Raw genomic sequence first — 27,713 nt, forward strand, 5'->3', positions numbered from 1 at the left:
AAACTTATAATATAATATAATATAATATAATATAATATAATATAATATAATATAATATGTATACATATTATATGATGTCTTATACAATACTGAAGGTACTGTTCCATATGTGATACCATAGCAACGAGCCAAAACACCAAAACCCTAAAACTGAAGGTGTTACTGTTGCAGCAATGTGCAGGAGTTTGACGGCACACTTTTTTCTTTTCGTTTCCGTATCCATGCCCACATACAGCCTTTTCAGATGTTAGTAATTGGCACTTGCAGTATGTTGTTGTTTCATTATATAATTCTCTCACATGTGAGAATCTCATAGATTAACTTCTTTATGTTTTTATTACCAAGTCTTAACCTCCAAACTAGGAGACAAACTGAAAACTGTGATAGAAAATATCAACATCATCCCTTTTTTTTTCATTTATTTTTATTTTTGTATCTATTGATTCATTTACTGAATATTTTCTTTGGTAATAATAATTATTATTTTAATAATGACTTGAGGTTAACCATGAATTTCACCTGTGTCATTAACATGTAGCTGTAACAGTGTATCTGTTAACAGTTTTGTGTAAACATGCCCATGCAGGAAAACAGTGCACTGTTAGCTCGTTTTTGCAAGAGGTCAATAAAACCAATCAAGCGAACGGGAGCAGGACTGTGCGTAAATGCAATGATAATGACTGAAGGTAAAGAATGTGTATCACTGAGAACAGATAACTGCACATGCTCTAAGGTTCATTTCCGACACTTAGACGTAGTAACCACTGTTTGTTTTATAGATTTTAAAAAAAAAAGACTAGAAGTTACATTTGAGCCATCAGGTTCATTCACAACACTTTGAAAAGACACCGCATGTCGTAATAAAGCGTAACTCCGAAAGGAAAGGTCTACAGGGTTGTCTAATTTAAACAGAGGCTTCTCATTAGTCGCACTAAGCAGTAGAGCTTAAAAGAGGAAACTTTATACCGTAAGCTTGTTTGGAGGAGGTGAGTGTATGCTCTCAATATCAACCTGGAGCCAACAAAGAGTAAACACTCAAAAAAGCTAGTACTGTATCTCATGAGAGAGATCGAGGCTAACATTGTTCATGAGTGGGCACATAGACTGCATATTCAAACACAAGTGTGATTACTGATGGCTCTATAAAGTAATAACTGACTTCCAGTAACCCTCAGAAATATGTGTGTGGGAGAGAGAGAAAGATGTAAATAATTCAATTGAAACGAGGAAGAAGGAGCCGATATGCATTTTACCTCTTAAAATAATCAGATGTTAGACATTTTACAACTCACATTACAGTGAGTAAGTGATGGGAAATGAAGTCGTCGCTCTCTGGCAGCATTTCCAGGAAAGCCCATTTTAAAAGCATGTACTCAGACACACACATACACACAGCCAGCATGCACACACAGTCATTCTTTCCATATGATTGATGTGGTGGTAAATGTGATATTGAATCGTTGTTGGTCTTGATAATATCTCATCAACACTCGTGGAAGGAAGGAAGTGAGGAAATGAATTTAATCTCATGTTTTCCTTGTTTTGGTAAGTGGGCTGGTAGTTAGTTACTCAAGGTACCTTTTTCTATACTTTTAAGCACTCTCTGTCACGGATGCATTAAAGTGTCACGAGCTAACACAATGATCACCCAGGTGTGAAGCACTGTAAGAGTTCAACAGATTTATTGACAAGTTTTTTTTGCACAGTGAAAAGGTAGTAACAAAGCTGATGGTGGGGCGTTTGAGTTCCAGCGGTGGCAGTCAGGCAACACAGGCTTCCCAGGGCGTGCGCACACACACAAAACAGGGCTCATGGGAGTGGGGCTTCATAGCAAGAAAGGTTACACAGAGAGGTTATCCAAGACATAAAACACACAAACCAAACAGAATCAAGGGCGTATCTTGGCTGATGCAACGCTGTAACAAGCTTGAAGTAGTTAGCCTAGTCATAGACGAGCAGCATGTGAGTCATTAGAGCTGATTGCAGGCAGGTGCGTGCCTGAAGGAAGGCGGCGAGGCAGGAGGAGCTGCACTGAGGCAAAGTGACCACAACACGCCAAAGAGAGAAAATAAGAGAGGCAGGTCGGCGCGAGAGACTCGAGGAAGTTGGCACAAAGTTCAGTATTGTACCCAAGGATGCTTCATCATGCAGGCTTCTTCTTCTGCCTGCTTCCTCTAGGGGTCACCACGGTGGATCATCTGCCTCCATCTCACCCTGTCCCTAGCTTCCTCTTCTGGCACACAAACCCTCTGAACATCCTCCATCCTGTTCCTTTGTATTTGGCCGACAGCAGCAGAAGCAGTCACTGTTAACCTGCATGGAAATCTCATCTTTTATATTCATATATGTTGCAGTTGCAGACACTCATTTTAAACATGGTCTGTGTTTGAAAACACGAGATAACTGTATGTGCATTTTAGTCCTATAACCTGTGTGCACACTGTTTTTTTTTTTTTGTTCTACTCCAGCCTTTATGATGTCAGGCAGAGTACATATCATTAAGAGCAATCGAAAGCTGTTACACAAAAGCTCCACCAAAGCTTTTATCTGTAAGAGAAACCCAGTTAGAACAAACTTGGCTTAAAAGGAGGATGGCCTTAAACAGACACCATGTAAAACAGCTTGTTTCAGACACAGGATGAATTGAGGAGCTGCATAAAAGCAGAGTAAAATTTAAATAAGGATTATTCTGAACTGTGAATCATGCAAAGCTACTCTGGAGCCAAGTTTTCTGTGACATATCAGGCATCGATTTGACAGTTTCCATATATCCTCACATGTTCACAAAGGTAAACACGGTGCTGTTCAGATCTACAAGAGACAGATCTCCGCTTTGGTCTTATCAGTGTGTTTATGAAGATGTGAGAGTCACGCCCTGTTAAAACCTAAAGATTTATTGATTAAGGCTATGGTCGACTTGTAGGAAGCAATCAAGAGGTAATAAATCGGTTGGCTGGAATACTGATTTAGTCATTAATTGAGAGGTCTCACTGCGAGCACAGGCAGCAGGCTGATGGGATGTTAATTTGATAAGCGATTGCTTTGCATCTACTAATTTTTTCCTCAGATTCTGCAGGTTGAGCCTTTCTTGTGGCCACCCTACACCTCCAGTAACACATTGCACTTAAACTGACCTCCACCACCACTTGATGGATAAACACGGATTTATTTCGGGGTCAGAAGGAATGCAGCTTGAAATTAGCTCTTGTTTATTTAGTAAAGTGAAAGGAGTTGACAGTATAGGCTCCAAGCCGTCTTTAGCCTGTGTTTAGTCCTCTCATGCAGATCTTAAATGACAATATCTGCCAGCCTAAATCTTTCCACAGTCATAGGGACGTAGCTTCTTCCAGCATGTAGTGTGCAGAAGACCTGAGGAACCACCACAGAAGGGCCGGGCATCAGACAGAGGACTGACACGGTCCTGTGTGACGTGCATCAGCATCAAGTAAAGCCTTATTTAGGGTTATAGCTCAGTAGAGGAGAATGTGGAATTCTATGTGTATCCCCCTTTAAACCCACATCAAACACACACACACACAAAGACACATACTTCTATTGCCTCCTGCCTGTTGCCATGGAGACACTAGTGAGCCCTTTCCTTATACCAGGAACAGACTGATTACATCACAATACACACACACGTGTACTGTAAAGTGATTTAATTTTACCATTCCAGTCTGTGATACAGTTCCTGTGCCCTCAATGTGCACACAAGCTTATGTTGTCATCGCTCGACAACATCTATTTATCTCTGTGTGCGTGCGTATGTCATTTATAAATGTTTACCAGGAATGGAGTCTTGTTTCCAGATCCTACAGATCCCTGCAGACAGTATGTTTATGTTTGATGACGTGCACTGGTTTCATATTTGTGTTTTCATAAGGAAACCGTTACAATAGAGAAGGGGGTGAAATTAGCTCAAAGAACTGAGAGTGATGAGGGGAAATATGAGCTTACTGTTGGGTGATTAAACTAGATATAATAGTAAACCTTATTAAGAATTAGAAAAGTAGACTGTGATTCTCTTTCAAGCTCCATGCAGATGCAGTGAAAGAGACTGAAAATGTGCTCAAAGGATGTTCTCTACCAAACTCATCGGAAGACTTCCAATAATGTTTTAACTTCTTCTCCAAAAAGTTGTCACATTGGTGGTGGAGCCTCCAACAGGGGGGGGCGACACTTTGAGCATCTGAATTAACAGGTGTCGCATACAGCAGCGGTCTCCAACCTTTTTTCCACCACGGACCGGTTTATGCCCGACAATATTTTCACGGACCGGCCTTTAAGGTGTCGCGGATAAATACAACAAAATAAAACTAGTACTGGTACCAAAAAAAAGAAGATTTATTCATAATACACGTGAAAAGACCAAGGAAAACCGAGTTAACGATAAAAACGATAACAAAATAACACTGAAAACCATACATTTCACATCTGAGCCTCAACTCTCGTGGCCTGGTACCAAACGACTTATGGACCGGTACCGGTCCGAGGCCCGGGGGTTGGGGACCGCTGGCATACAGCGCTGGTTTATGCTGAAGTCTGTTCATTCTGAAGTGGGAATAAGAGTAAGTAAGAATAGACTGTTGTCAAGAATAAACGTTGACGTTGTTGTGTTAATATGATGCACTCCTCAGATTCTGCATCAGTGTTTAACGTAATATTTGGCACTGAAGATGTTTTAGCCCAAAGAAAAAACTTGGAGTGCCTTCTTTCCTCACAACAAGTAAAGACACATTTACATAACGCTGCTCTGTATTTATTTAGTTGTTTAGTTTTGGGTTGGTTGCTTAGTGTCTCACCCCCCAAATGGCTCAGGTGTGGGGGGTGATGGGTAGGGATGGGTATCGTTTAGGTTTTATCCGATACCGGTGCCAAACCGGTACTTTTGAAACGGTGCCGATGCTTAAACGGTGCTCAAACCGGTGCTTAAAGAATGGAGAACACAAACTTTGTCCAAAAACCTCTCATGTTTAACTGTTTTCCACTTTTTCTTTGGTCATTTTAGCCTTTTTGGCCAGGCTGAAGGGAGCATCTGCCATCAAACAAGAAGACAGCTGCATGTAGCTATGATGGTGTTTGCTGTTCACCTTACATGCATTAATGTAATAACGTGGTTAGCCTACTCAACGTAAATTACACACCAACAACATTAAGCTACTCACGCAGAGAAGAACGGCTGCTGCTGCATCATCATCCTCATCATTTCTGCTACACTGGCAGGGCTAGGGGCCAGGACTCTCCTCTTCGGGTTTTTGGGGGATGTTGCTAACTCCGGGTCCGATAACAGGCACCACACCCGCAGTAGATGTGCTCGGTGTGAGGTCTCGCAGCAAGCTATCAAATACGGCGCATTTCTCGCCTTTTAAAAAAAGCTATGCGTCGCCAGGTGTTTCATCGGATTTGAGGTGTTACCTCCTTTGACAGCATCACAGTATCACCTTAAAGCACTTGTTGCAGCTGCTGAGTTTGCATCTTTTGCTGTACGTACGTACCTGGACCCGCCTACTATCCTTGCAAAGGTAAAATGATAGGCTAGAATCCAAATGTGCGCTGCTTTTCGGTCTGGTTACTACTGTTTATGTCAGAATCGGCACCATAATGGCACCGGATACTGGTACCCATCCCTAGTGATGGGTGGAGGAAGGTGACGGGGCAGAGGGCCCAGCTTTGGTCCCACAGGACCGAGGTGAAGGTTCGGCAGCTTTCAGAGTTCATGTCTCGATGTGTTCCCTGTAACTTCTCAACAAGCAAAGTTAGGACGTGTTCGAGCTGACTGACACTTTGATGGGACACGACAGCTGAGTCTGCAGAGTCCAACCGGTGGCCAGAACATCCAGTCACATTAAACAAAGGATTGGACTCAACAAGCAGGACCTGGGTGCCAGCAGCACTTTTACAGATCTTATTACAAAGATTGAAGAGCTGGTAAGTGCAGGTAGGCCGAAGGTTCTCCCAGAGAGAAGAGAAAAACAACCAAGGTGAGTTTAAGATGATTTTGTTAAGTCTTGTAATTGGATTTAATTTGGATTGGTTTCCAGAGAGGTGGAGAGGGATTCGATGGAGAGTGGAGCAGGGAGGTAAAAGGATTAACTCAGGCTCTTTAAAGCAGCAGGGATCCATGGAAGCTGAGGAGTAACTCTCTCTGGAAAACAGATGAGAGAAAAGGGTTAAAGGGCACAAAACATGAGGATGGACTAAAGACATGCGAGTCTTAAATACCACCATGGGGGTGACAACGGCCTGGGTGAGAGCAGATTTTTCCTCTCCAGACTTTTGTGGATTACATTTCATCACCGCCCACTGTCACTTTAATTTGTTTTAAGGAGTTCAGCTGAATTATACTCCAATCAAATGTCACATAATTCTCAGAAACCTAGATAATGTCCTCCCATCTGCTGAGTCCCCCCTACACTCCGACACCTCCCAGCCCTTGACATGCCTATCCCCATCTCATCTCCTGCTTCACTTTACCTCCTACATGTAAACTTGTACCTTTTGGTTCATCATTCCAAGGCTCTTGCTATTGCTTCATTACTTCATGATAAACAAACCAGTTAAAGTCTATGTTTCCTTTACTGACGGATTTGTTTGAGAGTTTATCTGCTTTCTCATTTCCTGGAATTCCTTTATGAATATTGTGTTTTTCCCTTGACTAATTAGCCATGAAGTGACTTACAGTATTCCATAAAAAAACATGTGGTTATTGGTTACTCCTGTAAAAGCTGAATGTTGAAGCCGAATCACCACATGAGTATTTTGTTCTCTGTCACTTCCTCTGTCTGTGTCTAACACTACTGCACATCTTTACCTCACAGTCGGAGCACAAACCGCTCCTTAAGAACCAAAAGCTGATGACTGAATGTGCTGAATGTAGCACAGGTGTGAAGAACCGTGGTCGTTTTATTAGGTTCAACTTTTTAACATAAATATATATTCAGCCAATCACTTGGTGCATTTAAGCATGCAAACGGGGTCAAAACAACCTACTGAAGTCCAAACCAAGCATCAGAATGGAAAAGGAAGGTGATTTAAGTATTTTTAACAAGGCTGCTCAGAGTATTTCAGAAACTGCTGATCTTCTCAGATGTTCCCATAAAAACCATCTCTGGGGTTGAACCTTGAATCAGATGGGCTACAGCAGCAGAAGAGCACACAGCTGAGAACAGGAAGGCTACAATTCACACAGACTCACTAAAAGTGAACAGCAGAAAACTGAGAAAACATTGTCTGACCTGATGAGTCCTACTTCAGATGGTAGGGTCATAAACATCTTGACAGTACGGATCCATCCCGCCTCGTATCAGCAGTTCAAGCTGCTGGCAATGACGTGGCACACATCTCAAACTGGTTTCCTGACCATTTCACTGTACTCACATGACCTCCACTGTCACAGATCTCCAACAGAGCATCTTTGGCAAATCTCCAGCATCACAGTCATGTCCATATGGACCAGAATCTCAGAGGAATGTTGAAAGCAGAATGAAGTGGACACTGAGTGTGTGGGTGCAGTTATTTTTAAGCATTAAATTAGTTTAATTTTGATGGTCACTGAGACAAACAGAACAGGATGTAAGGAGTAAAAACACTGAGGCACGGAGAGGATTTTCCACTTCAGCACAGAAAGGCCCGAACCAACAAACCTGCAACCTTTCCTCTCCGTGGAAGAGTAAAAAGCTATTTTAAGGTAAAGAAAGCTGTGCAAAATACTGGGTGCTGAACTTGAAACTAATATCTGTTATTAATCTCTGTCTCTCTTCCACAGCATGTCTTTTATCCTGTCTTCCTTCTCTCACCCCAACCAATCACAGCAGATGGCCCCGCCCCTCCCTGAGCCTGGTTCTGCCAGAGGTTTCTTCCTGTTAAAAGGGAGTTTTTCCTTCCCACTGTCGCCAAAGTGCTGCTCATAGGGGGTCATATGATTGTTGGGTTTTTCTCTGTATCTATGAAGCGCCTTGAGGCGACTTTTGTTGTCATTTGGCGCTATATAAATAAAATTGAATTGAATTGAATTGAATTGAATTGAATTGAATTGGGTGAACTGAAATAATTGTTCGGTGTGATCTCGGGCTATACAACTACACCCATCCTGCCCCACCCGAGCACACTTCCATTTCAACACCACCAGCTATCACATACAATCAGCACACAATGTTCTCCCAGCTTTGATGAAATCTCCCTCAACACAGCATGTTTTCACTGTTTAACCAACAGTCCTTTGCTAGTAGTAATAGTAGTAGTTCATTTTCAAAAGATTATCAATAAAGTTCATCACTCTATCAATTCATCACATGAAACCGACTATTTTCTCACTTTTGGTTGCACAACTTTCACTTCCTCCTATACATGGCAGCCCCTGGATGGGGAACAAGTAATGATTCAGCCTGTGCTGCTGTATTTACTGTAGAAGTACCTATCTAGACTACATTACTAACATCTGCCTGTTTGATGTTTTACGGGAATTTTCCACAGAGGGGGAACCGAATTTTTAAAATTTCTAATATTTCATAAAATTATTGCCAAGCCTCATCAATCCCAGCTCTTCTCCTGAGCTCATCTCTGCATGTAAGCCTGTTAATATTAATCAGGTCAGTATTATACCAGCAGCGTAACCGTGTTGGACTCTTCTGCTAAATATTTCATTACTTTGAATTATTAGACTCTACGGAGGGAAATGTGACCGCATACTGCAAGAGACATCTTTGAGGCTGCTTTCAGGCTGACACCAAATTCACACATGAAAAGTGTCAGCGACACATTTTTAGATGCATGACTGAGCAAAGCCTTGAATAGCTGCTGCAACATCTCCTTCCTGCCCTTGAAGTAAAGTGAGATTATCATTTAAAGCTGTCCTCCTCTTCTTAACCTGTGATCCAGTTTGCAGCAGATCCTCATCTGCTCGTTTTATAATCACTAGTGATGGGATTTCCGGCTCTTTTTAGAGATCCGGCTCTTTCGGTTCGGCTCACTAAAAAGAGCCGGCTCTTTCGGCTCCCAACCGGCTCTTCAGGTTGTTTTGTTGCTTTAATTAATTTATTATTAACAATAATATAAAATTATGCACAAAAGGAATTACTAACGTTAAAAAAAGTGGTTTTATTTATGTTTATATATAAATATATGCGGTGGCCCCTAGAGACAAAACATGTACAAACTCCAAAACACATTTCTAGCATGAACTGAACTTCCAAAGCAGAGCTACTAGATCACTTAAATTACACAATTGAAAGCATGTGTGTATTGTTTGTGTATTTATGCACAGGCACTCATATATATTCAAATAATTTTTTAAAAAAAGTTCATTTACGTGTTACTACCACACACCAAATCTCGTTGGTCGTTGGTACTTGCTGGCTTGTGTAGCCACTAGGTAACAAAAGCTCAACACTGTGCCTAGCATCCTGGAGCACTTCTGTTGTCTTTTGTACGTGTTTTGAGTTTCTGCGTGCTTCTGAGTTTTTACGTGCTTTGGAGTTTTTACGTGCTTTGGGGTTTTTACGTGCTTTGGAGTTTGTACGTGTTTTTACGTGTTTTGGAGTTTGTACGTGATTTGAAGTTTGTATGTGCTTTGTCTCTAGGGGCCACCGTAAATATACTTTTATTTATTCACTCCACATAAAATGTAATAAATAAATCATATAATACAAAAATCAACTATTCACATTTCAAATTTTAACTATTTAAATTTTCAGCTTTTTCCTTTTACAAATTTAAAGTGAAACAACACAAAACACTGCAAACCACAACACAATTAAATATAAATTAAAATATGAAAACAAAAAGAACATGCATATTCTCTGTCATATGGGCCCGCATGAATAAACTTTCTGAATCCTTTATCATCTGCAACTGAAAATAGTTGTGGATGATTACTATACCTTTCTAATGTGAAGTTGTTGTCCCTGGCTTTCTTTCTCTCCCTCTGGCTCTGTTCCTGTGCTACTGAGTGTAACTACAGCCCCTCCCCCCTCTGCCCAGCGTAAAGCACAAGGCGCGCGTGCAGAGTGAAGTGGAAAAAAGTGCGAGAGAGAGAGTGAGAGAAAGAAAAAAACCCACGTGACGGCTCGCGATAAGGAGCCGGCTCGCGTCGTTCACGTCAAAGAGTCGGCTCTAAGAGCCATTTCGTTCGCGAACGACCCATCACTAATATTGGGAATGGCAGACGCACCGATCGGTTTTCTATCGCACATTTGCTGGGAGTAAGGGCGCCCTCCGTTTGCGAGGTGCGCCTGCTGCTTGCTGCACAGGGAAGAGAGGGCGGGGCGGCGGGAGAAATGCATACTGATTAAACATGTTCTGCTCTTCTAATGCTTAAAAATCAATTTGAGCACAATGCATTAGATTTAATAATTAATGTTAAGGTTGAATAATAAATAGGAAATGATTTAAATTTAAGTTCATGCAGCTTATTTATTTATTTACTACCTTTGGTAAATGTATTCACAAAGGAACGATTAGATGTTGTTAAATATATAATTTTTTAATTGTTTAACAAACAGAAATTTAAAAAAAGAATTAATTAGCAAGACTACTTCAGAAAAACAAGTAATTGAAGATAATAATAACAAAAATTCACGTCAAATCAATGAGCCTTCTTACTTTACCGTCGTGAAACTGTCGTGAAACGCCATGACGACAGCTAAATCGCTTTCCGGTCACTGTTACGTCTCCATGCCGTGCAGCTGTCCTTGGAAAGTGTCTCGTGTGCGGCTCGTGGTAAAGATGCGGAGAACAGGTGAGTGTCCACCGGAGCGGAAACCGAAGCAGGTGTTTCAGACGCGCTCGTGCTAAATGGAGAGAAGCGGACTCATTTACGACTCTGTGTGTAAGGGTTAAGGCTGCTGACGTCATGTGCAGTAAAAGCATCATTAACAGGCTCGTCGTTGTTGCCGTTTGCAGTGAAAACGGCAACATCAGTGACAGCCTGTGACAGCCTGCCTGTGTGTGCTTCAGAAGCTGTTGGTGTGTCTCCGACGACACGACCGCGGGCAGGTGTGAGGCAGGTTGTAGGGTTAGCTCGGTTTAATTCACCTGTTTGTTTACAGCGAGTCCTGAGTGAAGACAAGACTGACTATGATTAAGTTTAACCCCAAACTACAAAACAAGTTAGTCTGACTCGTCAGCGAGTTAAAAAAAAAAGTGCAGAACTGCTTCTTTAAAGTCCATGAATGATGACGTCATTATCACGGTTGTGGAGTTGACTCCATCCTGGACACTAAGGTTGTTATTTGGGACTGTCACCACATCAGGTTGTCTCTGTGTGACTGTAAGTATTCATTTTAATGAGGTACTACAATACTGCATGTACTACTATACTACTACAGACCATAGAAGAAGAATTGTGCTGTCTCTCATCTTTCATTCGGGTAAACAGCACTTATGAGAGATACTTTATCGATCTCTCAAGGGAAACTACTGCATTACAGCAGCATGTTACTCAATAAACATGTTTTTAAAATGTAGAGATTTAAAAAAAATAAATAAACTTATAAATAAAAATGATATTCAGTTAAAGAAGTGTAAATAATAAGACTAATAATAAGAGAGCAGGTGTGATGGGTTGTCCATGATGGAGAGCAGTTTGTTCGATGACCTCCAACCCTCGCTGACTCAGACGCCTCCAGATTCTGGCCAATGATGCTCCAGCCTGTGGATCAGTTTGTTGATCCTGCTGGCATCTCTGGCTCTGATGCGGCCCCCTCCCAGCAGACAACAGCAAAGTAAATGTCCCTCGCCACCGCAGACTAGTAGATGGTCTCCAACATCCTGCTGCACACTTTAAAGGATCTGAGCTTCCTATAGTAACTCCACTAAGGTTTAAATGTTTCCATCTTACAAAATACAGAAGAGATGGAAGTGACCAGCCAATCACAGCCTGAGGCTTCAAGTTTAGTTGATTTTCAGCTTGTTGTGTGATTCTAAGGCAGCTCAAGTTCATTTAACTAAAATGTTTTAGGTTGTAGTACACTGTGATAACCACGTCGTGTGCACTGATGTTGCGTTAGCCCGCATGATGAGCCCTAACCTCCAATGAGTGCTATGTGACATGTTAATGACCTGTTAAGTTCCTGGGGGAGGATGAGTCAGCACAGTGTCACAGTTTTTATATATCTGTGACATGCAGCTTGTTTTTATGAATGTATCGTCTGTCCTCTTCACAGATGTCACCAACTGAAGCTTGCTGCTGAAAACAACACGGGAGCCAAAAAAAGGAAGAAAATAAAAGCCATGGCATCTCGTTTCCTGAAGTACTCCGTGCTTCTCCAGAAGTACCGCACTCCGCTGCTCATTGCGAGCTGCGGCGGAGTCTTCGCCGCCAACATGTTCTACCACGTTTTCCCTGACGTCTCCTACCGTCAGCTCTATCAGGCCTGGCACCGGGGGGAGCCGGTCGTGCTGTCGGAAAAGCTGGAAACTCTTTTTCAGCAGGTTTTAATTTATCTCATTTTTTCAAGATCACACTTCAGATATGTTTAAAAGACTTCAGCTATAATATGCATGTGATTGTCGCTGGAATGATGCATAAATATTTTCAGTTGCTGATGAGAGGAAAATAGCAGTAAAGATAGACGCAGGCGTCTTAGATTAATAACCATCATTATCAGTGTTGGTCAAGTTACTTGAAAAACGTAATCAGTAACTAATTACCGATTACTTCCCCAAAAAAGTAATCCCGTTACTTGACTGATTACTTATTTTCAAAAGTAACTAAGTAATTAATTACTTAGTTACTTCGTTACTTTTTAAAAACAGGATTTACAACCTGAATAGGTGATAAAGTGATAGATCTTTCAGCCCAATTCTACTTTTTCTACATAATCCATCATACAAAATGTAATCAAATGGAAAAGTCTCTTTTTAAAACTTGTTTTATTAGTTTTAATCTTTTAACTTTATGCATCAAGTAAAAATTAAATTCTCTGCAACATTCTCTGACTGGAAGAAATTTGTTTAACATTTAAACCTATTTTCTGCACATTCCAGCACATAAAATAAATATTTTTTGTGTTTACACTCAGTCTTTCAAATAGATGCAAGTAAAACACAGCAGAAAACAAATAAAGTCAAAGACTAGCGGTCCTGTTGCTCTATTTTCACCTGTAAAGCAGGAGTAGAGTAGGCGGAGGTTTACCCTGGTGCAGGTGTGCCGCGGTCAGTGGAAGAATCCGCGAGTTTCTGTGATTTATTACGTCGTAGCTACTCGGTGCTTGTTTGGAAGTTTAGGGGGTTTTTTCACTGTAAAAAGAAGTTTTCTTCCCACGCACAACGGACACTAATGTTTTTGTCACTTTTTATGGAATCAAACTCAAAGTAAGGTCAGTACTTCCACGCTTTAAACGCTGCACGCTCATACTCTCTCTGCACTCGATATATGATCCATTGTTGATCTGCACACAGCTGTTGTCACGAACGTTGCACCCGCTTACATCACTGTCATGAGACATTCTCGCAAAAAAATCACGGTTTTAGTAACGCAGTAACGCAGCGTTCCTACGGGAAAGTAACGGTAATCTAATTACTGTTTTTGCAATAGTAATCCCTTACTTTACTCGTTACTTGAAAAAAGTAATCGGATTACAGTAACGCGTTACTGCCCATCTCTGATCATTATACACAAATCGAAACAAATTGTTCACAAAACATGAAATTTGTTCTTTCATGAATTTCATAAAATTCACATTTCTGCTTTGTCATTTGTAGGTGCTGAAGGACTATGGCGTCAGCTCACCCAAGAATGTCTCGGCCTTTGCGTCCTTTGGCTTCCATCCGGTTGGCGCTGGCGTCCCGTGGCTTCCTGCGGGGGCCCAAATCGGCATCCCTGCTAACTTCAACAGCACCGCCGACGACCCGAGTGGAATTACCAATCGCAACATTTTCATCAACGGCAAAACGGTGGACTGGAGCAGTGAGTCCGGTTCGACTCTTAAGGAGGCACTTGTGTTTTCCCTCGACGCGCAGAAGTTCGCCATAGCGCGCGAGGTGGCCCGCTTGCAGTCCGGGGGACCCGTCATGAGCGCTGCTGTCGCTCCGTTCTGCCTGGGAGGGGTTTGGGTGTACAGCGTGGTGCTGAAGCAGGTTTTCGGGCTGTACGGCGGGCCTGCGCTGCTACGCGGGGCTGTGAACATCATTGCGCTTGGCATTGGTGCTGTTTCCTACTTCCTCACCTCGGACGCCGTCAGCCAGTGGCTTGACTATAGCTCGGACCGACGTGCAGCCGGAGTGTCCCGCGATTACGCCAAAGGAGGGGTGGAGTTTTACGATAAAATTCTGTCCAGAAACAAAACGCTGCGCTCACTGATGGGGCAGAAGGGAGAGGATATGTACGCTCCCAGTGGGAACTTGTTTCCTGCTCACGTCCTTCAGCTGAAACACACGCCGTACACCTCCAGGAGGGAGCAGATCCTCGCTCTGCTGAAAGAGGAGAAAGTATGAGAGGAGGGCTAGCGATGGGAACTAAACTAGCAAGACTTTTCATGTTTTTTCTTAAAATTATGTCATCACGGATGTGCTGAATGTAATTTGTAATCAGCAAAGTCCTCAGGGGTGTCTGTATTTGCTGACTTTGTGCAACAACGATAGCGTGTAGGGCACAGTGTACAAATAAACTGTTTCCCTGCCTGTGTTTGTGGTCATATGTGTGATCAGTCGTATTAGTCAGATGCCAATAAGTGCTATTCATGTTTCTCTCACCCAGGTGCAAAAACATACTCATGTACATGCATGCATTTGTATTTTTGTTTCTGTAATATGCTCTGGATAGATTTAGACTGTGGGCAGCTGACAGGTTATGCCTCTCTCTGTAAAACAGAACATTTTAAGCAAATAATCAGTGCATGTGCAGATTAGTTTCTCCCATGTGCAATAAATGCCTCAACATAGCAACAGGTATTACAGGAAAAGCCATAAAGCCTTTGAATGAAAACAAACGCTGCTGTGACAGTGATGTACAGTCTTGTTGGTATATGTATGATTTCTATACATTTTACATCAGATAAAATCTTTGGTTGTAAGATTCAGATAATTATTTGTTAAAAGCGAGACATTTTAAATGAGAACAAGAAAGAAAAGTATTTCTTTGTGCCCCCCTTTCCCTGTTAATGTCCTACCTGCCCCCCTGGCAAAACTTTGCTAGACCCGCACAGTTTATACTAGAAATTAATAGCAAATAAATTCTAACAACAGCTGATCAAGCTTATACGTGCTGCTGTTGTTTAGCAGCTGTGAAAGCTGCTGGTCATGACATCGATTTGGTTATCTGGTGAGAGGGAAACATGAAGATGAAACCAGGAGATGTCCTTACTGAATCATCAGAGCTGAACAGCTGATGGAGAAACAGGTTTACCTTTTAGGTGACATGAATGAGTTGAAGTTCTGAACTGTTTCTGAGAGACAAATAACACCAGGATCCTTTTCTAAGTAGCTGACAGCTGGTAACTGTGCAGGGGCGGGTCTAGCAAAGTTTTGCCAGGGGGCCAGGTAGGGCATTAAAAGGGAGAGGGGGGCATAAAGAAATACTTTTCTTTCTTATTCTCATTTAAAATGTCTCGCTTTTAAAAAATAATTATCTTAATCTTGCAACAAACGATTGATAGATTGATGCATATATACCAACAAGACAGTGTACATCACTGTCACAACAGCGTTTGTTTTCATTCAAAGGCTTTATGATTTTTCCTATAATGGTGGGCCAGTCTCTAGTCAAAATGCCCGGGCTGATTTTATGTCCCCGTCCAGCCCTGTATGCAGCTCATCTGCAGTGTGGTGTTACCTACATCTTCCTATTCAGAAGGCAGAATTTCCGAGTTCTGAGTACAATCAAAGCACCACGACTGCAGTTTTTGTGTTGGATGTAAAAAGCACACATGACGCTGTGACGTAGGCTAGAATGATGGCGGCGGTCAACGACGGTCCAGGCGTGGGATTTCTCTCGTGGAAATATGCACATTATCTTTTCCTTTCTATTGGTAGGTGGCACAGTGCACTGTGGCAAGTAAGCAAGCTAGAAGACTGGCAAAGTTATGGAAGCAACACATTAATAAGAGAATTCTGAGTAAAACCAAAGTTACTTTCCCTAGTAACTAGTTACTTTGAAAGTAACTAGTAACTTGAAGTAACTGAGTTACTTTTGATAGAAGTAACTAGTAATGTAACTAAGTTACTAATTTAAAGTAACTTACTCAACGCTGCTGAGTGCACAAATGGAACAAGGCAGTCCTACACATTTGTGTAATATGTGCATTGAAGGACAAATGCTGGTCGAGAACGACTCCATGATTCCTCACAGTGTTACTGGAGGCCAGGGTAATGCCATCCATGTTCTGAGATGTTTAAGTACAATAACCTCAGTTTTATCTGAATTTAGAAGCAGAAAATTCAGTCGTCCAGGTCTTTGTCTTTATGACATATCCACAGTTTAACCGCTTGATTCAGCATGGGTATCGTCTGCATAGCAGTCAAAATGTATGCAGGTTTTCTAATAATGTTACCAAAGGGAAGCGTGTATAATGTAAACATTATTGGTACAGCAGTGCCCTCTGCTGGTCAAATGTGAACAAAGGACAACCCCACAATAAAGAAGTCCATGTGCAGGGCAAGGTCCACATTTCAGCAGCTTTGGGAAAGATTGTTATGCGGAGTTTCCAGCAGAGGTTAGGGGTGTTTTCCATGGGAGGACATCGTGGCTGATAAAACCTCTGTGCAATCACTGCCGATTCTCTTGCTGTCTGCTCTCCTCTGGCCAGTGATTCCAATTTTAGGCACAGCAGTTTTTTTCCTTAGAAATGCATGGAGTCTGTTTCAGATTAGAACCTCCCAGCATCTCACTGGAAAAGGGGATGTCATTAAAGTGTTGGCTCGCCACCTGCTTCTGTAGCGAGAGTACAGAGCAGGTGAAAGAGCCTGGAGAGGTGGAGGTTTGCCCCGGAGAGAAGAGGAGTGAGAGTCAGGAGAAGGAAGACAGACAATTAGAGATGCAAGGTTGAGATGGTGCAGAGGAGGGAGAGTGGATACACCGGGCAAAGGATGCTGAAGATGGAGGCAGGAGAAAAAGAGTGAGGCGATGCCAGAGGTTCATGCATAGGTATGATGGAGGAGGTTGCTGAGATAGGGTGATGGAGCAGCTGAAAGGAGAAGAAGAAGGGTCACCATCTGCTGCTGCCTTTGTGCCTTCAAATGGAATCTGAAAGTCTCAAACTCTATTTTAGGGATTCTTCCAAAAAGAAAACACCTGATTTAATGTCACGATGATAAAGATGGAGAGTCCAAAATCTGCCAAAGCTGACTGCAAAAGCCACATAATGCATAAAATCTGACATGAGTCACCCACATCAAACCATTCAGTGACCTCTTAATCAACAGGAATGCTTCACCGCCACATAAAAGCATTGGTTGTATACAGAGATCCTTAAACCTGTAAGCGGACAATTACACCTCCCAGTTCAGAATAAATAACTCCTAATGACTTTAAAGAGAGGGCTACTGTAAGGATCCACAATTTGCGCAACTAAACTGTTTGGTGATAATAATCTTAACACAGCTTACGGTGACTCAGGACTCATCACACGCTCACTCAGATTCCCTCAGGTCATCCGTCTGCATATTAACAAGGTTCACATATAACGTTTTAATTACACTTCCAATCTTATGCCCCATGGACTGAGCTAAATATAGAAGCATGCAATTAATCGTGTTGTAGATACGTGCAGACAGATTTGTTGTTGTTTTTTAACATTGCTGTCCTTCAGTGACACAGAAGTCTGTTTCACCGTTGAGTGAATGGGATCGTGAGCAGGTGCATGCTCTGATAAAATCCAGACATGAGATGCGTGAAGATGGGAGAGGTGGTGAGGCAGAACGAAAGCGTGGCTGCATTCTTCTCAAAAACATCCACCATCCTCGGTGCATTAGTGCCCTTGAGCAACATGCTGAATTCGTTCCAGCTCTGTGGTTATGCAGCACATTGTGGGCGTTGACATGCCGCAGTATTCATTGGGAAATGTTCTAGCAAATACACATGATATAAATGTGTTTTTGTTTGTTCTCCATCCGTTCATACTATGCTGGAAAAATGATGAAGTTCAAAAGAAGGCAGGGGAGTACTGGAAACAAGACAAGAAGCTTTGAAAATTCTGCTCCACTCCATCAGCTACAAAGCAGCTTTTGAATTATGCAGATCAACAACACTGGGGTCATTGTCTTCTTCTTACTACTGCGCTTCATGAGCTTACCTCATTGTGTTCCCCACAGAATTATCCCAACAATGGTCCATTGTTTGCCACAGCGTGGCTTGTTTCTTTTGCTAACCACTTGAGGGCGGTATAACCCAGATTACCAACCTACTGTCTTTTAGAAACGAAAGATGGGAAACAGTTTGATGAATTGATGAATGGGCAGCCTTGGATTTGAAATGAAAGAGAACATGTACTTTTAGTCTGAAAAGCACAGCTTTTTGTCTCCAGCAGAGAGATACAGAGCTCCCTGCAGAGCAAACATGGAAGGTGGAAATGCTTTGTTTGTGTTTGTGTGCAAGTTAAGGGGTTGGGCACCTACTCCTGGTGCAGTTTATCAGTATGTATACAGAAAAATAGAGACATCAAATGCATTTCAGGTATGCAGAACAACATATATATATATATATATATATATATATATATATATATATATATATATATATATATATATATATATATATAAAACTGGAAGCATTTAAACATTGGTTATTATTAATCTCTGGCTCTCTTCCACAATGTGTCTTTTGTCCTGTCCCCCTCTCTGAGCCTTGTTCTGCCAGACGTTTCTTCCTGATAAAAGGGAGTTTTTCCTTCCCACTGTCGCCAGCTGCCCACTCATAGTGGGTCATCTGACTGTTGGGCTTTTCTTTGTATTATTGTAGGGTCTTTACCTTACAATGCAAAGGGCCTTGAGGTGACTTTTAGTGTGATTTGCCGCAACGTAAAATGCTGATTGTTCTGTTGGGCCAAGCGTTCAGGAGTCGTCATTATAACAACTTATGCTGCAGTTACAATTAAGAAAAACTTCATGAGTACATTCAGAAACATATTCGACACATGTTACTTTATTCCCAACATTCTATGATAAACATTATTATGTGTCATCTCCTTATGTCAATGACAGTGGAAGTTTTTGCCCGACATTACCACTGTATCACATTTGATATGTGAGTTTTTGTATGTTTTGAGATTTCTACATCATCTGTGTGATTTTTCCCCTCGGATAAACATAAATTAATTGCACTTTATGTAATAATAACTGGAAAATAAAAGCTGGTAGCAGATATGATACAGAATAAAACTCATTTATGGAAATTAATATTGATTTTTTTTTTATTTGTCAGAAGGTTCAATAAACACTAAAAAACCCAGAGCTTTGTCCATTTTTTACAGTGTCCATGGAAACCTCACAGCTGAAACTAATTGTAGAGAGTACACTTTTGTCAGTATTGTGTTTGGTAAAATGTGGTCAAACTTATTGTACTTTGAAACACATTAAATGAAGTAGATGAAAGAAAAAATGGTTAAAGATAATATACAGGAAACATGTTTGAGATGCATAAAAGTCGACGTGTCTCACACCAATTTCCATCAATCTATTAACAGACATGGTTAACAGCTTCAGTTCTTCACTGAAGCTGTTAACCATGAGGCCAACTTCTGGTTAACTGGCTAACAAGCTGACCCTTTAATGTTACACTAGCTGAAAAGAAAGTGAGGACCATTCAAAGTCATTTTACTCTGTGAGCCACATAAAGCCTACTTTGATCTAAATGGGCTGGAACAGTGGAACTCCCCTTTCTGTAGATATTTTAATATAAGAAAAAGAATTGTAATTTCAGCAGTATGTCTGAGTTTTTGTTCGTGATAAAGAAATGATGCTGTAGTAAATGAAAGAAATCTGTCAGCATGGCTCTTTGGGCTTAACTTGTAAGAAATAAATGTGCAAAATTGCAGAAAAAGCTCTGGTATTTCATTCTCCAGACTGTCCTGTCATCATAATATAGAAAGTTTTTCTTAAATCACAGAAAACTTTTTTTAACTCTGAAATCACCAAAATAAAAAATAAAAACAAATCTTTATTAGTTTGCGAAAAACAAGACCTTTTCTGTAATTTAACTATCACTTTATTTACACTGGGTTAGTGTGAATAGGGATGGGGGAGGTCTTTATCATTGGGAAAAGCTGCGAAACCTTTCAAAATAAAGTTAGAAGTGCAAAATGTATCTCCTTCACGTTTTCCAAAGCAGTCCAACGGGCTGGAGTCCGATACTGGCCCCGGGCCTTATGTTTGACACCCCCGCTCTATGGCATGGTATTGCCTTCATCAAACGTTTTGGTTATTACGCCCTCCCTTAACCCCTTAGTGTATCATATCTGATAAGTCAGTTTTTGAGACTTCTTGATCACCAGCACGTTTTAAGCAACACGTTTACAAAAAATGCCGGATGTAGAAAATGCGATTCAAATTAAAAGTAATTTACGCAAATTTATAATTCATTAATTTAAAAAAAGTCGGGGGGTTCGAAGAACACTGAATTTTCTGGTAACTTTGTCACGGTTCACACTTCAACGGGGTGAAAAGCGTCAGATTTTGCGGCACTTCTACCTGTGTGCGACGCGTGGCCCCGCCCCTGTGCGTTCGCTTTGCGCAATTACGTCGCCGCGCTGCCGCTGCTGTGCTGCAGGGCAGACAGGCAGGCAGGCAAAGCAGCTGCGGAGACAGCGGGGAGTGCTGACAACAGCGCACAGGCTCGTGCTGGGAAACTCAGAAACGCAACATTTTCCTAATTTGCGGCTTTAATGTGCGGCTTTCTTCGCGCCTGAAACGTTCACTCTTTGTTTCGGTGCATGCGTGGGATTATTTTCTCATTCCGTCGGCCTGAAATGACTGCTGGTCCCCGCGTCTAGCCAATGGTTACCGCTGGGGGTCCTGTCCTGTGGATTATCCGTCGTCGCCGAGCCAGTCGCATGGTCGAGCCCGGAGGAGGCCCCTCTCTGCTGGATGGATGTGCGTGAATCAGCGCGGAACTCTGAGCCACTGATGAGCGCTGTGATAAAGATGTCGCCTGGATTTTATCGGCAGCGGCTGGACTGATCTTGGATGTTCGGGCTCTGTCGCCCCCCCACCCCCCCTGTATACACAGACCATTTCCTCACATAACAAAAATTGTATTCCTTAAAAACTGGACGCCCCTGGAGCAGTTTATGACGGTAAGAAAGACGCTCACTCACAGCTTTTTTTCCCCCTCTTGGAGCCAGCTGACGCGGGTTAGCTAGCTAGCTTAGCGCTGTCACTTTTATCCAAGTTGCTCCCGCACACACTAAATAGCCAGAATTACGAAATAACAGCGGGAGAGCGCTGTTTTGCAACTGCGCTTGTGTTTGTTCAGTGGAATCTCATAAAACGCCCCAACACATACACATTTTCTCCCACAGCCTTAATAGCCAGCGGTTGTGTAGCTTGCTAGCTGTTTCTTAGCTCATTCGATATCTCGCAGCTTACAAGCTGATCCAATGTGCGCAACATTAGTGCGCATTTAAAGGCTTATTTAATCAATGAAACTTTGTTAGCAGCCTCTCCGGATCCGTTTCATGTGTTAAGATAAACGGCTCGTTTATCTGCCAGTCACCGGACAGCGCACAATAAGCCCTTTAATGAGCAGTTAGAGCTCTCTGGAACCAGCGCGGCGTCATTTAATGTTGTGGCTTTAAATATGGCACACACCTCTTATCGTGCGATAGGCACCAGTGAGCGCTTATTACACGGTTCCTGCGTCCCGTGTGTTGTTTGACGGGCTCCGTGGATTTATTTTAACGTGTAGCTTGGACGGTGTGTAAGTGCATTCAGCGACCTCAGAGCTGGTTGTGTGTTTTTGGTCAATCGTTGCTAAATAATTGTTGGTGAAGCAGCGTTTGTGTACATGTCACATTCCTGAAATGTCACGGGGAGGGGGGCCTGCGTGGACGAGCTGCTGAGACGCAGCCCGTGCATTCGTATTTATTTTATTTTATTTTTTATTTTTTAATGTGAATAAAATGATGGAGATGGTGTGCTGATCGGTAAGGTTTTAATGTAATGGATGTAAGGGGGTTCGCTGGAATGAGGCGTCCTCATTTTTTCGATGACGTAATCCCCCACCATCCGTGCCACATCTTTGGGTCGCAGTCGGTTCCTCTGCTGCCTGCTGCTCCCCGGTCTGCTGCCGCTGCTGAGATCATATGGATCCTGCTCTGTGCTGTTTATCTAACCGTGTCTCCTTCTCCCTTCGCTCCCTGATTAAACTGTGACATGACTTTAGAGTGATGTCCTCTGATTGGGAACCAGGAGCTGGGCTCAGTGTTCTCCAAAACAAACCCAGGCTTCCAACCTGCACGGCATACTGTGCATAAACAGCAGAGTCATATAGCAGTTCGTGAAACTGTCATTGCATTCGGTCTATTGTTTTGTGTTCCTGCACATTACATTTTGTATGATGGTCTTATATGTACCGATTTGTGTCCATGTACGCAAAATGAATGTTTTCACTCTTTTAAAGAGTAATAAAGTGCATATTTGGGGGGTTTGGTGAGAGAGCCCCCTCTGCTCACACCAGACAGCACAACTACAATCCCATAATTCAATTAAGTTATATTTGCACAGCGCCAAATCACAACAACAGTCACCTCAAGGTGCTTTATATTGTAAGTTAAAGACCCTACAATAATACATACAGAGAAAAACCCACAATCAGACAACTCCCTATGAGTTAACACTTGGTGACTGTGGGAAGGAAAAAATCCCTTTTAACAAGAAGAAACCTCCAGCAGAGCCAGGCTCAGGGAGGGGCAGCCATCTGCCACGACTGCTTGGTGGGGATGGGACAAAAGACATGCTGTGGAAGAGAGCCAGAGATTAATAATAACCTGAGAGGTGTATAAGCACATAGTGAGTGAAGAAGAAACACCCAGTGCATCATGGGAGTCCCCCAGCAGCCTATGTCTATTGCAGCATAACTAAGGGAGGATTCAGGGTCACCTGGTCCAGCCCTAACTATATGCTTTAGCAAAAAGGAAAGTTTGAAGCCTAATCTTAAAAGTAGAGATAGTGTCTGTCTCCTGAATCCAAACTGGAAGCTGGTTCCACAGAAGAGGGGCCTGAAAACTGAAGGCTCTGCCTCCCATTCTACTTTTAAATACTCTAGGAACAACAAGTAGGCCTGCAGTGTGAGAGCGAAGTGCTCTAATAGGGTGATATGGTACTACAAGGTCATTAAGATAAGATGGGGCCTGATTATTTAAGACCTTGTATGTGAGGAGCAGGATTCTGGATTCTGGATTTAACAGGAAGCCAAAACAGGAGAAATCTGCTCTCTCTTTCTAGTCCCTGTCAGGACTCTTGCTGCAGCATTTTGGATTAGCTGAAGGCTTTTCAGCGAGTTTTTAGGACATCCTGATAATAATAAATTACAGTCGTCCAGCCTGGAAGCAATAAATGCATGAACTAGTTTTTCAGCGTCACTCTGAGACAGGATATTTCTAATTTTAGAGATGTTGCACAAATGGAAGAAAGCAGTCCTACGTATTTGTTTAATCTGCACAAATATGGACAGATTTTCAATTGTTATTTGAAGTACTTTATTAATCACCCTTAGGAAGTCCATTGTTGGCTTTTGGAATTAAAGAAACGGAGTTATGCTTAGACAAGAAAAACTACTCCTGAGGTTTAGGCTTTAGGAGTACTAAAATTAGTGGATTAGGATTAGCTAATGGGTTAGGTTTTAGGTTTCTTTTTTAGTTGCCAGGGAAACAGGACCCTCTAAATAAGCTGGATGATACTAGACAACAGCTGTAGATACAAAACATGCTTCCTATTGAAATACATGTCAAAGTCATGCTGACTGGCTTTGAGGGGAAAAAAGGAGAAGTCATGTCCATGAGCTCTTTTTTATGTATTTATTTTTTGGGACTATTTATGTTTAGATTTAAGGGCAGGCTGGCATACAACACATGACTTACACTTATTAGACACAGAGCTGTTTCGACAGGAGCGTTTCTGTGTATTTTTGTCCCCTCCAAAATAAGGTAACAGATTGCTGTCAAGAAATGTATGCGAGCTGCTTTTTGGTGTTGGTCTTGACCTGAATCCATGTGGGAATCCCTGCTCAGGCTGCTAGTTTCTGGAGCTGAACTACTTATCCTGGGAATTAGGCCTGTCATGCATCACATTTTTATTTGGGACAGTATTCCAGGCTGTTGATTGCGACCATATCACGTGTTAAGCCGTGGAAGCAAGGATTATTTGGCATTAGAGACTTGCTGGCTTGTGCAGTCATTAGTACTGCAACTGATGCTGGTTTTGTTATGAATTGCAGGTAGCAAGATTTAGTTTTAAATATGAAGCGTAAATATGTGATACTGCTTTGAAAACGAGCCAAACCACGATGGGGTTTGAGCTGAAGATGCGAGTGTCCAACCGTTTACCGGACAATCCATAATCACGAAGCAGAATCCCACCCCGAACGCTGGTGCACACAGTGGGAGTGGGTGCTGTGCCGTGGCTGTGTTAGCATCTAAATACGACTAAGTACAGCAGAGCAAAGTTTGCTTCCATAAAATAAAAATGCACTCATCGTTTTTATTTTTATACATATTATAAATTCATAAGCGGTGTTCTGAGGAGAATCCTGCTTTGACCCCGTCTGCTCTGCCCGAATCTGAAGAGGTTTAAGCAGCGGATAGACACAGTTGGTGGAGCTTAGATCGCCTGCGGCAACAGCCCTGCTTTACTTGAGCGCCACACCTGAACCTGCCATCCCTGCGGTGTACATTAGGAGGGGGTGTGTGTGCGAGGAGGAGAAAGACATAAGGGGTACAGGTGTGGCAAGGGTAATTGGGATAAACTGCACCTGCTAGCAGAGGGCAGGGGGCTCCCGCGGGAGCACCTTTGGTGTCAGGAATGATCAGACCCCCAGGTAACCTGCTCAGATTTGTGAATGATTCAGTGAATGTGATGAGGAGGCAAACTGTAATTTATGCATTTATGGGCGCCACAGACTGGAAGACTTTGAAAAGACTTGGAGAAAACTTAAGCCTGAAGACGGTGTGTCAAAACTCAGAGGTTTAATCATAGATTATGAGACTGGAGATACGGCAGTGTCAATATTTGCAAGAGTACAATAAAAATTCCTGTCGGATTATTTCCCATCATCCTCCTGGTGGAAATTTACAAGATGTCGAACAATAGAGCAGAAACGGAACAAGCGTTTGGCCACAGCTGTGCGTGTGTGTGTGTGCGTGCATGCGTGTGTGTGCATGCATGTGTGTGCACGCTCTATGGTTTGTTCTGCAAAAAAAGAAAGAAAAAGAGAAGACGCAGCGAATGCGTGCACGACTCTGGCTGAGCGAACAGAGAGCGTGCCATCCTTCTGGCCGATGACAATATTTACATGGCTAAACTTCATGATTTACATGAGCCAAGATGAAAAAACCAGATATTAAACATATGTTATGATTATCATTAGAGTTTGCAACGCATTTATTTTGCTCATAATATTCTATTGTTCAATAAGACTTTAAATATCTGCTGGTCTTTTTACTGCAGTGAGTGCATAAGCGTATGCATGTAAGCATAAGGCTGTTTAATTTCACTCGGGAGCTTTATTGTCAACAAAATGACAACTATGTCAACCTCTCATGCTGTGTGACAATCAAAACAAGCCAGTGATATGGATGAGGATCACAAAATGCTTGTGCTGGCGATTACCAGAGTAACCACCAGCACAAGTGTTGCACATAAGTCCGAAAAAAGTGACGCACGGAGGTCGGAAGTGCAGCAGATTTGCATCTATTACAGCTTGATTAGTCCTCTCATTGTCAATTTATCATCACACCATTTCTGTAACTACAGGGAAGGTGCATAAAGATGTCAGCCCCTCGGTTAAACATAGGTCATAAACCAGCCCACCTAGCAGTTTGGCCAAAGGTCAGCTGTTCTTGTTATGTGTACAGTAAGGGTTGGGCTGGGAGCAGCAGCGTGTTGGGGAAATGTGATTTTAAAGAGCCCAGAAAACTCAACAATTCATTGAGGACTTGATGCTGAGTTTCTGTACTGTCATAAAGTCATGTCTGTTCAGGGGAACGTCCGTCTGACTTTATCTTTCCAGCATTTCTTCCATCCTCGCCTTCTCCTTTTGTCCTTTCCTTATTTTCTTCTCCCTCCTTCCCTCCTCTCCTCATCCGGCTGCCTGCTCTTGTTAGTCTCAACGTTGGAAAGCACACCCTTCCTCTCAGCGTGTTGCTTCTCCACGCTGACAGCTTAGTGTTGCTGCTAACTGAGAGTATTGGTAAGACGATTGCTGGCTGGGTGCTGCAGGCAAGATACGTTATCATGCTTTAAAGATGCTAGCATTTGCAAGCCTCAGATAAGTAGGCTTGCAAATGTTGCCAGAAACGCTGTGAAAAAGCCCGTCAGAAACTTTTTGTAAAACTTGAAACATTTTGAGTCCATATATGTAGTTATTGTCATTTTTGCCCTCTTTTTTTTGATTGACACCAGCTTCCTGTGACCTTTTGCTCACAGCCCTGTTCATGTTTAGTCAAGAGGACCAGCGACCTTTCGTTATGACCCTTTGGACAGCTCGCAGTCCTGTTTGCACACGTGAAATGGAAGTTTAACCATTGATCCACAGAGTTTGGCCGTTTCACTTTGGAGTATCATGCCAGCTTTCTGCAGTTACCCGTACGTAGTCAGCATTATCGCGCTGGACTGAACTTCCTTTAGTCTGTCAGACTGGCTGTGCACAAGTGAACCAGCAGCCATTCATTCACACAAATATCCAGCCAGATATCTCTCAGAAAGGCAGCTAGTTAGTGGTCTGTTGCTTGGGCGGATATGGCACGACTTTTTAGCGAAAACCGTCTCCCGAGCTCCAAACACAGCTGTGTTTATTTGGCGCGAGATACCACAGCTACAGGACGCCAGGATGAAGGTGCCTCGGCAGATCCAGACTTCCAAAATGGAAAGCGGATAGTGGCACATTTACAACGACACAGATTTTTGTTTTTGATATGTTGCGACGAACAAGTTATCAAATGGTGGATGAGTGTGGCAGGCTTTTAGACATCTTGTCTGATTATCAATGGAAAGTAAAGCGGGAGGTTGACATGCACGAGTTTTCAAAATCTAAATCCCAGACGAAAAATAATAATTGTCTGCTTGTGAACAGCGGGACAAAAATAAAAGCTGTAGCTGTTCTTGCACGGAATATTATTTGCAAATGAATGCTGTATATTATGACTGGATGCAGGTGTTTATAGCGGTTCTTCATGATATATTTTGTTGGCCATGTTTGATTTACTTCTGAGAAATCTTATTCTTTGTCCAGCTTCGGTGTGCTTGAGTCACGCATAACTAATCAGATGAAACTGCATATTATGATAATGGTGCTCTCACTTAGCGGGGGGTCATAATGGTTTGATTAGCTGAAGCAGCATGCTGTCCAGGCAAAGGGGAGGTGGATGCAGACCCCCTACTGCTTAGGCAAACGCAATTAATGCCTCATAGAGCTGCATCGATTACTCCATTGCTTAGTTGAGGAGAATGAATTGAAAATTATGATGATTTTAATCAGTAATGAATCCATTTGAGTTATTTAAAAGACATCCAGATATATTCAAAATGTAACACTTACTTATCCTGCAGGCTAATGGACAAATAAAACA

At 42.3% G+C, this 27,713-nt stretch overlaps 2 protein-coding genes across 4 annotated transcripts in view; both read left to right on the forward strand.

The window, feature by feature from the left end:
* The first annotated feature begins 10,595 nt into the window (after positions 1–10,595).
* tmem177 (transmembrane protein 177) lies at positions 10,596–14,619 on the forward strand. Of its 3 annotated transcripts, none has more exons than XM_085136234.1 (3): positions 10,596–10,735; positions 12,162–12,429; positions 13,702–14,619. In XM_085136234.1, the coding sequence occupies exons 2-3, from the start codon at positions 12,229–12,231 to the stop codon at positions 14,431–14,433; spliced, it is 933 nt and encodes a 310-aa protein (XP_084992360.1). In that variant the 5' UTR covers positions 10,596–10,735; positions 12,162–12,228; the 3' UTR covers positions 14,434–14,619. The 3 variants fall into 3 exon arrangements, with proteins under 3 accessions (XP_084992360.1, XP_084992362.1, XP_084992361.1); XM_085136236.1 differs by lacking the exon at positions 10,596–10,735 and adding an exon at positions 10,760–10,825; XM_085136235.1 differs by lacking the exon at positions 10,596–10,735 and adding an exon at positions 10,845–11,266.
* Positions 14,620–20,669: 6,050 nt separating this feature from the next.
* Positions 20,670–27,713, forward strand: part of ptpn4a (protein tyrosine phosphatase non-receptor type 4a) — an 80,363-nt gene continuing 73,319 nt past the window's right edge. Inside the window, exon 1 of the mRNA XM_085135193.1 lies at positions 20,670–21,224. The gene's annotated coding sequence lies outside the window, so the exon portion shown is untranslated. The remainder of the gene's footprint in view (positions 21,225–27,713) is intronic.

This window comes from Neolamprologus multifasciatus, chromosome 16, assembly GCF_963576455.1.
Source record: "Neolamprologus multifasciatus chromosome 16, fNeoMul1.2, whole genome shotgun sequence".
NCBI lineage: Eukaryota > Metazoa > Chordata > Actinopteri > Cichliformes > Cichlidae > Neolamprologus > Neolamprologus multifasciatus.